General features: G+C 36.4%; 1 protein-coding gene and 1 long non-coding RNA gene across 9 annotated transcripts in view; one reads left to right on the top strand and one right to left on the bottom strand.

Annotated features, from left to right (window-relative positions):
- LOC105150813 (synaptogenesis protein syg-1) overlaps positions 1 to 12,769 on the top strand; it is a 444,748-nt gene that overhangs the window by 254,512 nt on the left and 177,467 nt on the right. Inside the window, exon 4 of one of the 8 annotated variants that reach the window (XM_087408708.1) lies at positions 10,399 to 10,583. The exons of the other annotated variants lie outside the window; for them this stretch is intronic. Coding sequence (XP_087264834.1) covers positions 10,559 to 10,583 — 25 coding nt within the window. The 5' untranslated portion in view covers positions 10,399 to 10,558. The remainder of the gene's footprint in view (positions 1 to 10,398; positions 10,584 to 12,769) is intronic. 8 annotated transcript variants of the gene reach the window in all.
- The window catches only part of LOC147908662 (uncharacterized), a 165,084-nt gene that overhangs the window by 77,691 nt on the left and 74,624 nt on the right, over positions 1 to 12,769 (bottom strand). The gene's annotated exons all lie outside the window — the stretch shown is intronic.

Genomic DNA, 12,769 nt, shown 5'->3' with positions numbered 1-12,769 from the left:
ATTCCAATAAACCGCTGTGCCAGTTGCGGATTAAACCTCATTCAATACCTTCAGTCGGATTCTGATAATCCTCGGTCACGTCGATTTCAAGAGCCACGAACGGCAGCGGCGCGATGAAAATTTTCTGCCGTCGCCTCAACTGTAACGAAACAACTATAGCACTCATTTGACGAGATCGATCGGAATACTGCTTCTTTTTTTCACGAGACAGTCATCTTTCGCAGAGATAGATCTTATGAATATCAAAGAGGGATACAGGTTTCCTCCGTCGAGAGAGAACCGATTGGATCGTAAGCTCGTCAGAGTGACGTTGGAATCATTTGTCTGGATTAAGTCTCGAAGTTCTAACTTCTTTTTATAGTCGCGCGTCTTCTTCGTATCCAACCATTACACATATTACTATTTCTTTTCAGTGGCAAGTATACGTTTCTGTATTTTGCAAGATAAATGTGAATAATTCAAAATGGACGATTTGGTCGCTTAAATTTCTTTTTAACAAGCGTCAAAGATATATTGCACAGTTGAAAAATTTGTTAAATTTAATACATTTTATATGTCTACCTACAGATTTTTGTGTTAATTTAACATAAAATATATATTAAGAAATAACACAAATTTATGTAAAAAATTAATACGAAAAACGTATCACTAACACAATTTGTAACACAATTTGCGAACAAATTGTGGAAGCATATTTCTTCAGTAAAATTAACATTTATAACCTTCCATCTGAATCATATTTTTAATTCTTTCTGCAATCTGGTTTTTTTAAGTTAAATGTTAACCTTTATCTAATAAAAATTGAAATTTGAGCGAAAACGAGGTAAAAATGGAAATTTATTTAAAATGTATAACTTAGCAATAAAAGAATTGGATTTCGCCTTTATTTCGGAAAGTAAAATTTTATTTGTGTTTAAAAACCCAAATCACAGACGGACGGATAATATGTTAAATTAAAGCTTACGTTTCAGTAAATTTAGCATTTACAACATGATTAATTTTATTCATTTATCTTGGAATTTATGTTTCGAAATTATTTTTATATTAATTGTTCACTCAGTCATCGATATTGTTATTTTGACATTAGAAAATGTTAAATATTAATTTAACACAAAATATTCAAATAAGACAATTACACATTAAATTAACACTCGGGTCTGTTAAAAATTCAACACAAATATTTTAACACCAACCGGATTTAATATAAATATACGAAATGTTTGTTTTATTATGAATGTAATATAAATCCACATAAAATTTATTTAATATTTTATTTATCTAAAAAACAAATTACGCAGTTCAGATTTTACTGTATATTGTGCCGTGATTTAAGCGATATGCTACATTTCGCCATGATACATCGCAGTTCCGTACTGCGTTTTGCAACGTATGTGTTGTAACGTGCAAGATGTTTATTCATTAAAAGCCCCCACGACTGCTATCGAGTTGTGCTTGGCGCATAACTACACGTACAGGGTGACATTTTTTTTTCCTTTTACTGCAAGTATCCCTTTAACGCGAATGCGCGGGAAAATGACATGCGTGAGGTACCAAAGATATGCAACTTTCATCATCCGTATCACGAAGTTTACTAACAATTATCCTGAAGCCGATAACAACGTAATCCTGTAATGGACGCGAAACCTCTCCGACAGTAGGAAGGGGCGAAATTGCGACTACGGTAAAAATGCAAATAGCTAACGCCGGTGTTCCACCCGGTCGCAACAGGTACACGTACCTCGATTTATAATCATATTACGCGTTCATACACGCGATCTCGAAAATGTTTGTAATTTCGCGAACGGGTTTCTGTTCCTCGAAAATTGTCGCGGTTCACCCTCTCGCTATATATGTGTATATATATATATATATCCCACCCTTTTCAGTCGATATCAACCATGGATATTCGTCAATATACAACGAAAATTGAAATTTGCAGCGAAAGGTTAGCAGCGGTTCTCAAAGGAGCGAGATTTGCGTTGAATATCTTATAAGAATTTAAATCAACTGCAAAAAAAATTTCAATTTTATTTAACATTAATATTATTTTAGCCAACTGTGTATCATATTTAGCAAGAAAAACTTTGAGAGTCACTGACAATGAGTTATAGGCCAGCACGAGGAACAGCTTATAAGTAATTACGCGAATTTGCGAGCATAAACGACGTGATTCAAGAACGCGGTCACGAATACAAGTCAATCATCCACAGTTGCAGCAATTGAAGTGGTCTAATCAAGTACCTTTTTCAAGAATCATGAATTCGAGATTATTGCGTGAGTTTGAGGAGAAGTCAGCGAGAGATCTCGTCGTTTTCTGGAAAATGGCGCAATCGCCAACGTGATCAATAAGCGCTATAATATTTCACTTATTTTCATACGTCTAACATTTCTCATATAATCTCCTATTTCCGACGCGTATTCTGTCTCTTCTCGTTTCCCCGTTTGCATATTAACATAGCATATTTTGTGCTCCGGAACAGAAACATTTGCATAATTAGTCAATTTTATCCTTTACGTTGCCTGACAGATCTCGGCTAAATTAACGCGCCTCTTCGGCGGTGCGTGCTAATTAATTAATAGTCGTTACAATTAACGGATTGACGAGATAAACGTTGAACGTCTTACGAGAACTCTTAAGAAACACCTGAGCCAGTCGAAAACGGAGCTCCTTCAATTTACATATGTCTAACGTTCCTACCACCCTAACTTTCCTCCTCCAAACGACTTCAGCCAACTCGTCCCCTTTCTCCACGTTTGCCGGCTAATTCTGGTGTGCGTGTGTATCTTGGATATATATAAGTGCGTGCGAGAGCAGTAGGAGAGAGTATCAGGAGAGACAGTCGACGGATGAGAGAAAGAAATATATATATATATATATAGACAGAGAGAGAGAGAGAGAAAGAGAAAATTTGCATATATGTGCCAGTCTATGGTTGCATCCCAGTGGAATTGCATCCAAGAACACGCATATACACTCACCCGCATGTACATACACGGCCACACAGACGTACATATCCGCAAATGTTCTACCGTCGTGTAGTCTCCCAAGGCGAGGCTATGCTAATTCATATGAATATGCATCGATGACTCGAGACTCGCCGCCGCCGCCACCGCGGTGAAAATAATTCCGCGGATTTATCGACTTGGAATCTCGGCGAAGCCGTGGGTCTCGTGTAAGCCAGCGCGTACGATATGTAGGCTAACGCTCTGCAGACTTCGATTTTCGAATCGATGCGTTTTTGTACTTCGTATCGCCTAATGTATTTTAAAGTCACTGCGTCTTTCGCGCTCGACATCATCGATACGTTTGCGGACTTTCGATTTTCTAGTCCGTCAACATTTTTCATCATAAAAGCATATAAGATCTATTTTATCGTGAAATCGTTCCCTGGAAAAACTTCTTGTTTCACGTATCTGATATTTTGTTGTATTTTTGGCGTACAGTAAATATGGAAAGTATTTACAGAATATCTTTAAAAAAAATTTTATTTTTAAAAAGCAAACATTAATTAGCGATTTATTAACAATGTATAAAATAGATTGTATAGTTTTCAAAATTATTTACCTAAAAGGTATGCAATAATTAAAATATATTAACAATGACTAACAATGAAAATGAAAAATTGTACTATAAACAAAAAGTATTCGTATAGTTTTTTTCATCGAGAAATTTTGCTTTTAAAATCATAAACACGTATTTTTTCGCAAAATTCTTTTATCTATGTTAAGTCAGAATATATTCAAGGTTTATTTTCTACACAAATAATATACTTTTTTTAAAATAAAAATTTCCTCTGTATGAATACTTTTTATATAGAGATAATGTAATTATTTATACAGATGTTGTAATTTGTATGACGTTTCTTTACACACATAAAATTATTGCCAGTGAATCTTCCAAGAATTAAACATTTCGATCATTTTTACCAGCACTTTAATATATTTATTAAAAGAATACTGAAACAAATACACATAAGATCACATAATAGCTACAATTCTTTCGTTAGCTTAACGACTATGTATTATCGTGTATGAAGAGTGCAATTTATAAAGCGAGTTATATGTAAAAGTCAAATCATATATATATATATATATATATATATATATATATATATATATATATTTCAAAGTGCTATCATTAAAATGTATACCAAAATGTCGATATCTCTTGAAACTTTTAACTCCTTTTAACTCGGAACTTTTTACATCGAAATGTCGACGTCACAAAAATTATACATATTGCATGCATGCTTTTGCAAGAATAACTTTAGATGAAAGCTTTTGTAGAGGAAAACTCGCTGCTCGATGACACACGTTAATTTGCTCAACGTATCACGTATAAGTAAGCCAATATTAAGATATAAAGACATAATCCTTCTCACGCAAGTAGCCTTTAAAAACTTTTAATGATTTTTAAGGAAAAAGTGGAAATGATTTTTAAAGAAAATGATAAATTTTCTTCTTTCTTTAAAAGCTTCGAAAATTTAATGCTTTAAAAATAATACGCGATCGCGCAAAGCAAAGAGCATCAAATTCCTTAAGCCTCTTGTCGTGGTCTATGTTCGTGCTTGATTCTCCGATCTATCGTGACTGCTATATAGATTACCCGTCAGGCAGCGATTAATTTGCGCCAAGCACTGGTAACGCACCGGCACGACGCGTTTTCATGGCTATTAGCCGGTGAGAAGCATGAACCGAGGGCGTCCGATTGATCTGATTATTACAGGATGTCCGGAACAAGCGACTGGGAAAGTGCGAATCGCTCGGTGGGTCTGATGACGAACTGATCCGTGCGACAAGACAGAGATAAAAGAGAGAGAGAGAGAGAGATGATTTGGTGTGAACAACGGCAAATCCTTGCTCGCGTGCCGATCGATTTCTTGTCGTCCAAGCTCACCGTGCACCGATTTTGTGGACCGACGTGTCGTTGCTTCGCGCCGCTATAGTGTGGATATGCGAAAACAGATAGTAATCGACAAAGTTGGAATCGTATCGTGAACGAGATAGGCCATGCAGCTGGCCATGTGAGACAAGGTTTATTCAAAGTACCGCGCTATTGATGAAATTACTCCGAAAATTGGCGTTCTCTTCGATTAACTGCTTTGATTTTAGCCGCGCGAGAGCGTGTCATGCGTCCCTCCAACCCCCGTGTCGCACTTTGACACCCGCGCGATAAACAGATTTCGGATTTCAAAGATAACCATGCACACAACGCGCTTTGATCCCTTTCTACCCGGGGCGAGATATGTGGATTTCGACAAATAGCTTGCGATGCCCACGAAATGTATAGCAAATTGATGAAGTAATTCTGTGCCAATTTCAACTTCGGCTGTAAGAGAATAGCGCACGTCAACGGGATGAATCCCGGATTTAATGGAAACTCGTTGGTATACTATCTCACGATCGCTCGATCCACAATTTTTTCTCGACATGATACGAATTTGCAACTAATAAATCAGCGATATCAAATCCTGCACAATGCGTTACAATCTTGTGTAACGTTTCGCTTTTAGCGAGCGAACCATTACGTATCGTGGCTCTCACTACGAGATCTGTGATAATGAAAAAAGACGCATAAATACATTTGCAGCGCCGTATTTCCCTATTACGCACGTACTCGCATTTATTGATTTTTTTACGCACGATTGCGTGAAACAAGAAGGGGAGGCAGAATCTAAGAGAGTAAACGAGGGTTTACGATCGTTAATGACCATCCAGAAAACACCGTGGCGGTTCTATGAACGATTTTTTATGAGGGCTTAAAAAGGTTCCCTGTCCACCGAGACGCGAGAACCTTGCAAATAAATACTGATATCTCCATGGACAGGGGGAAAAGAACGTAGAGGGGAAAATGTCCGGAAAATGCAAACAGCAATTATTTTCGTTCTTTGTCACAACTTCTTAACTCTCTAAGAGTAGTACGATAAATTTTCAAAATGTATCAGGAACAAGGAGTTGAATCCAATCCGAGGTTCTGTGTCTTGTTCATTTTTCTAATCAATAAAAATATGAGCAAAAACAATAAATAACATAATGTTTTGACTGTTGAAGCCATGATGTCACATCCAGATTTAAACAGCATTATTGCTGATGTCCTTTACATATTGAAATGCTATTCTCTATTATTTTGTCTGCATGTAAAATATTTCTCGTATCTTTCTATTCCAATGAAATTATTATTATTTTATCTAATCTCGATCCTATCATTAGAGAGTTAACATTACGCATGAATCATCCCCATAAATTACTGTGTTGTCATAAGTCCTTGTGCCAAGAGATGTTGAAGATGTCTTACGTTAAATGTACTTCAATCTCCGAAAACTCGTGTAACACTCTTATCATTTACGTATCTCGCGAAATGAGCTTAACAAGTTCCAGATTAAATTGTCTATCACGAAACTTGGCAGTTTCTACTTTAAATCAATCTACTTTATATTCTACTTTAAATTATGCATTTGTAACGAAGAAAAAAGGTACTTAAAGGTCACAATGTTTTGTTAGGTTGACGTTAACCTTCCGAAACTGATGTCAAAATCTGTAATAATAACACAGTTATTGACGCTAGGTTTGTAAGACTCATTCAATTTATATTAATTAAAAGATAATTAATTTCGAAGGAAATGACGAAGTCGTATTAAAAATAATTTAAATTTGCATAACATAAAGAAATAATTGTTTGATATTTTTAACAAAGGGATTAATAATTGATGCAATAAATCCGCCGTCAGCTCCAGACAGTTACTAACATACATAACAATTATACTACGTAATTTTAAGCGTTACTTACGTTTAACTTAATTGTCTTAAATGCGATATTTAGTTGATAAAAGAGAAACAAAATTCGTTGCACGGTGTAATGTTCTTCTGTGATTCAAGATATTTCGCACACGCCGCCATAACAAATGAACCATATCATAATCGTATATTAACCTAGAATGTGTGTTATCTGGAAACGTCATGATAACGTTACGCGTGTTTCAAGTTTCAGCTTAAGCGCGGGCGTTTTCCGTTTTCGCCCCATGCGATAGCACGTTACGTAACACGTAAAGATCGTACAATGTACAACATTTCGTTCTCTCTGTCTGCAATGCTGAGATTTTCTGAATCGAAATAATGCATTTACAAAAGTATCCTGTCGTTTTTTTTAGTGAAAGCGGCAAAATTAAAAGCTGCGCAATACCAATGGAGTCCTATGGCCGGTATAGATTGGACATCGAGAGTTTGTACGAAATTCACTCCGAATAAAAATAAGCCGCTGTAACAATTTCGCCAGCTAACCCGATTCATTGAAATCAACTTGACGCAGTTGTGTTAAAAATAATCGCGATTACATCGCAATAATACCGACAAACAGGTGATGCGAATAATCGGTTCGTGGCTCCGCTTTATTATAGCCGCTTTATTATAGCCGTATAAATGTGATCATACCAGCATGATAAAAAAAAATAAATAAATAAATAAAATAAAAGAAAAAAAGAAAAAATAACGAAAAAAAAAAGGAGAAAGAAATATAAACCATGGGGAACTCGATAATCTGTCGACATTTTTTCCCTGTCCCTAAATTACCTCGACGAGAAGTTGATTATTTTATTGAAACTCTATAAATTGTACGCTCTCCTCATTCATGTGTATTGTACCGAACGGACACGCGCGAGTAGTGTAGTTCGCTAATCCGGAAACATATAAAAAAAAAAGCAGGAGATATGGTGAAGGAGGGGGGGCAGGCAGGTGAGTTAGGTTACACGAACCGAGCGCATGCGAAAATTGATTTTGATGGCGCGGCCGCGATGTATATACGCCAAACAAAGCGTAAAAAATAGAATTTCAGCAGCTCGTGGCTGCTGTCGTTCATTGAAAGTATCTGTTCAAGACTTATCCGTTATTTGTTCGAAGAATTTAACCGCCTCGAGAGAGCCGAAGAGAAGACGTGGAGCGTCTCGGGGAGAGCCTCGCCTCAGGAAAATTAAATTGATTTACCAATTTCGAGCGCGAGGTTTAACCGCGGCTTTTCGTTGTTTTCCTTCTTCGCAGCGGCCGTTTATTAGCGCTAAATAAATACAGATGCACCCGACGCGACCTCTTTTCAAGCGCGGTGCAATCCTCTTCGTAGGAAATCTTGCTCTTAGAATCTTGGAGTCTCCTCTCGTTCCGTTCTCTCTCTCTCTCTCTCTCTCTCTCTCTCTCTCTCTCTCTCTCTCTCTCTCGTCTGCTTGCGCATAAGACCCCGAGATTCGAGAGACTGATGTCCTTCGAGCTTTCGTGCATTAAGAGCGTGCATAATCGGCGTTACCCGGCATGACGTTACGCTCGCGGGGCTTCAAGGAAAAATTTTTATCAAGCGGACGCGCGACGTTTTCTGTTTGTAAAGATTTTAAGGGGACTCGACGCACGGCCGTTGGGAAAATATTTTCGGTAAGACCGTGTTAGCTTTCCACGTAACGCGCGCGCTAACGGAGAGATACGGCGCGATCACATGTGACGTATGTAAAATCCGTGTCCGTTGCAGGTAACATTTATACACACACACATATATATATATATATATATATATATACACATACACGCGCACACACACACATACATAGGCGTCCTATTTATACGTGCAATCTACGCGACTGTTTCTACCCGACGACAGTTATGAAATAACTCATTGCGGCGAAAGCACGTAATACAGCCATAAATAATTTCGCGTGTTGATAAGTTAAACGCTTCCAATTTATTATGAAAACCGATTTGACGCGTGTCAGGAAAGAGCGGGGGAATTGGACAGAGGGAGGAGTATTGCCGCACTTACTCCATCCACTCTTACAAATAGCCGTTGGACCAGCGATCGTCAGCGATGCGTCAGCGGAATTTTGACAATGTGCGAAATAAACGTTCCGGGAAATGATGGACGTTTATCAAGGGACGAAAACCAATTCTCGAGAACTTTCGAACCGTGTCCGCCGCCTCTGCGCGTTCACCATCACCAACCGATATAGTTTCTATATAGTATCGATAGTTTCCCGCGGTGCGGAAATATCAAAGATGCTGCGTCGCATAGGTAACTGTCGGAGAAGATAGATCACTAATACCGTCAATAAATCTATAATACCGCCGTAAATCGTTGCACGGGAATCTGTATATCCGCGAATGTAATCGACTGCATTATATAAATGTAATACATGATGTTACGAAAAATCTCACAAAGGAAAGCACACGTTTGTCTAATCTTCTGGAACTGATGTCAAAATCTGTAACAGTTACCGATGCTAGATTTGTAGATACATTTAATTTATGTTCATTAAAAATACACTACTTAATTTCTAGGAAACATAATAATATAGTTCTTATAAAAAAGAATATGTCTATTTAAATTTTAATAATAATAATTCAAAAGGATCTCGGACTAATTGTATGGAAACTTGAGTCCCAAGTTAAGTATAGACTTTTGCGTAATGCATAAGTCAATCAACCAATCACTTGTTAATTTAGTGGGGATAAAATTAATGGACTCTGAATAGTTAATTCTCTTATGTGTTATGTAAAGTCCGTGGTCTTCAGTTTTCATGTCCATTCTAATATAGTTTATAATATGACAAATAAAAAAGCTGTCATAGACACAAGGAAAATGTGACAAACTCAATAATGGGTAATTTTTGAACTATGATGTATGAGAGGTGTGAAATTTGTGCTCACAGAGCACTTTTTATATACTATATAATAGTTCAAAAACTATTCATTAATAAGCTTTGTAAATCCATGACATCTTTTGTTCACCACATTATAAGCACATTATATGTGAAAATTAATTCATTTCATCTAATTTTTTGTACAATTAGTGAGAACCTTTGCAGATGTCACATAAAGGATAGATATAATTAAGTGGGCCTCATAGATTCACTGTCAGTTCCGGAAACATACGCGAATGATATAGTATTATCAGATATACGAACGGGATCGCCCCTCGTCACTGGATATCTGTCAACGGACAGGCATCAGAAGGTTGAGAATGCGCTGGGAAATCCTCGATATTACGACAAGAAAATAGAGAACGGAGCTCTTCGAGCGGAAAAGATTTTCTAAAGTCGTCACCGTCGCGTCGCAGTCGACGGATATGTGAACGAGGTTTGTCGTTATGTAGCGAAAGCAATCTTTCGGAGAATCACTGGGGAAAAGTTCGTTCTCAGGCGACAGCGATGTTCGAGCAACAAACTGTCAATACCTCTCGTTTCCTCTTTTTCCGATATTATTTATACTTTTCTCCCAACATTTACCCCCTACCGACCATCCTGTCCTTCTGTCCCGGCTGATCGACTCCTTCAAATTCTCTCGCATGTGTGTAGTGCAATAACATTCTTCAACACTCTCTCGTTCGAAGCTTGAACTAACGAAATATCTCTATCTTTCTGATTGCAGGTGAGTGTTACGTCGACTGTCATTCGGGCTTTCCGGGCGATCGGTGCAGAATCATAGCCTTCAAAGGAACAAGCCCGATACTAACGGTATTAACGTTCGAATCTCTTTCGCGTTTGTACGCACCCATAGCGTTGCGTTCGTATTCGGATTTGTATTTCGCATGAGAGATGAATCAAACGATCACGGTAAGATTCGACCGCCCACTACTTTGACAATCCCATATCTGTAGATAAACACGTTACTTATATTTACACTGCAATCAGCGAACACACACGACACACAGGCGCTACATTGATTTTTAGTGAAATTCACCTCACTTCCACTTTTTACATTGCTCAAACAAATTCATTTCGGCGACGTCAGCACAGTACAGTCCTCGGATAGTATTTTGCTGAATCGAGCGAATAATTTCGTCGTCGCGTTATCTTACTCTTTCGAACGGACATTTTTCAATACATATTTATATAAATTGCGTAGATTCTTAATATTATAGCTGTAGCTTGGCAGTCATTTTAATGAAATTCCGTACATTTTCGTTTATAATTTTCAACTGTATTGCCATTGAACGTGGAAATGATATTTAATATTTATTACATAATGAAATATAACCGACTGATTATTAAACTTATCTTACGTAACATTTACAGTTATTTTAAGAGATTGTTAGAATCGTAAAAATATTTAAATCTGTCAAAACTGTTATTTTCTTTCTTTTAATTTCGTTTAATTATTCAATGACGATTATTCTCTCCATTTATAATATGATAATAGGAAGTTGCTGAAATTAAATTAAACAAGTTATTATATAATGAGAGAACAGAATGAAATGAATTAAATATTATATTGTAGAAGAAATCAGTTATTTTTATTGGCATATAGTGAAAGGGGAATATACATTTATGACTTGTAAAAATAATTATAGAAAAGATAACAATTCATGGTTGGCTGATTTAATTCATTAATTAATTCATACATTTTACACATTTATTATTAAAATAATTTTAGTCACATAACGTTACGTCATTAAAATAACAGTTAATTAATTTCAACAACTTGCCATTTGTCGTCCTGTACATTACAATCACTGGAAAAAGAATCTGGTTGTATTAATTGGAATTCTGATTGAAAATGGACGAATCAGAATTTTCTGATTGAATTTAATATAATTCTAGTTGAGATAACCAGAATTCTCTGGTTAATATGATCAAAATTTTCTGGTTCGTTCATTTTCAATCAGAAATTTTTCTCAGTGATACAATATAATATTGTACAACAAGATTAAAATAATTTATTTATATATTCGATCGGGGCAAATGCGATTATACATTCCCTCGTATGACATTAATCGGCGCGAGTGCATTGTTGCAAAGAGCAATTTGTTACGATTGCTGTGCTCTGCATTTAAATACAAGTCTTGCACGAGAGTGCGATCCACAAGGCGCGCGGCTGGTTGATACACTTACCACCATATTCGGTCTAATCTGCAAACAGTATGCTCGGCAAATCCGGATATAGACATAGCTGATAGATTAGTTAGTTAAGCTATGTCAAACAGGAATACCAAAGTAAGCTTGTATAGATTTAGTATGGTTGGCGCCATACACCTGCACGCGTTTGCACGCCACGCGTCAATGTGTCGAATGGAATACGGCAAATATTGTTTTGCGTGAAATTCTCCAAAAGGCTAACGAGATATTGAAATTGGCCTACAGGGTTTCTAGATAATAAATTTTAGCTTGCATTAAGAATTACCGCGAGATCGTCTTTCCTGCCGATTCGATCGGTTCTCGGAGACTGCGTCACTTTGAAAAATTGGTTCTTCGTGCACTTTTCAATCAAGATCAAGCTCTCATTCTTGAGTTGACTTTGAAATTTATAGACATAAATAATAAAAATTAAAATAAATTTTCAATACATTATTAAGATTGAAAAGAATTCACAGATTATTTTAATCTGAAATATTGATAAATCTATCGGCACAAGTTTGTGAACATACGAAAAGAACAGTTGAAGTATCAAGAAATTTAGCTAAATGCAAATCAGAAAATAAAGTTGGATTATCAAAATAATTATTTTGGATGCTCAAGTTGATTCGTAGAAATATGATAAATTTGCAGCATTACTCATTATGCTTGATTTTTTTGCACAAGTATTTTGATAGTCTAACAAAATTATTTTCAAATCTGTATCCAACTAAATTTTTTAATATTTTAGCAAAATCGTTTTTTCCGTGTAACAACCAAAAACGTTTAACATCTTTCAATAACAAGTGACTGGCTCTGTCCAAAATAGAAACAAGTTTGAATAGCGAAATTTGTCGCTCTCAAAATTTTGTCCGACAGAATCCTTTTTTCCCTACGGATAACACAAT

This window comes from Acromyrmex echinatior, chromosome 8 (assembly GCF_024713525.1).
Source record: "Acromyrmex echinatior isolate Ae372 chromosome 8, ASM2471352v2, whole genome shotgun sequence".
NCBI lineage: Eukaryota > Metazoa > Arthropoda > Insecta > Hymenoptera > Formicidae > Acromyrmex > Acromyrmex echinatior.
This window is presented reverse-complemented; position numbering and strand designations above follow the sequence as displayed.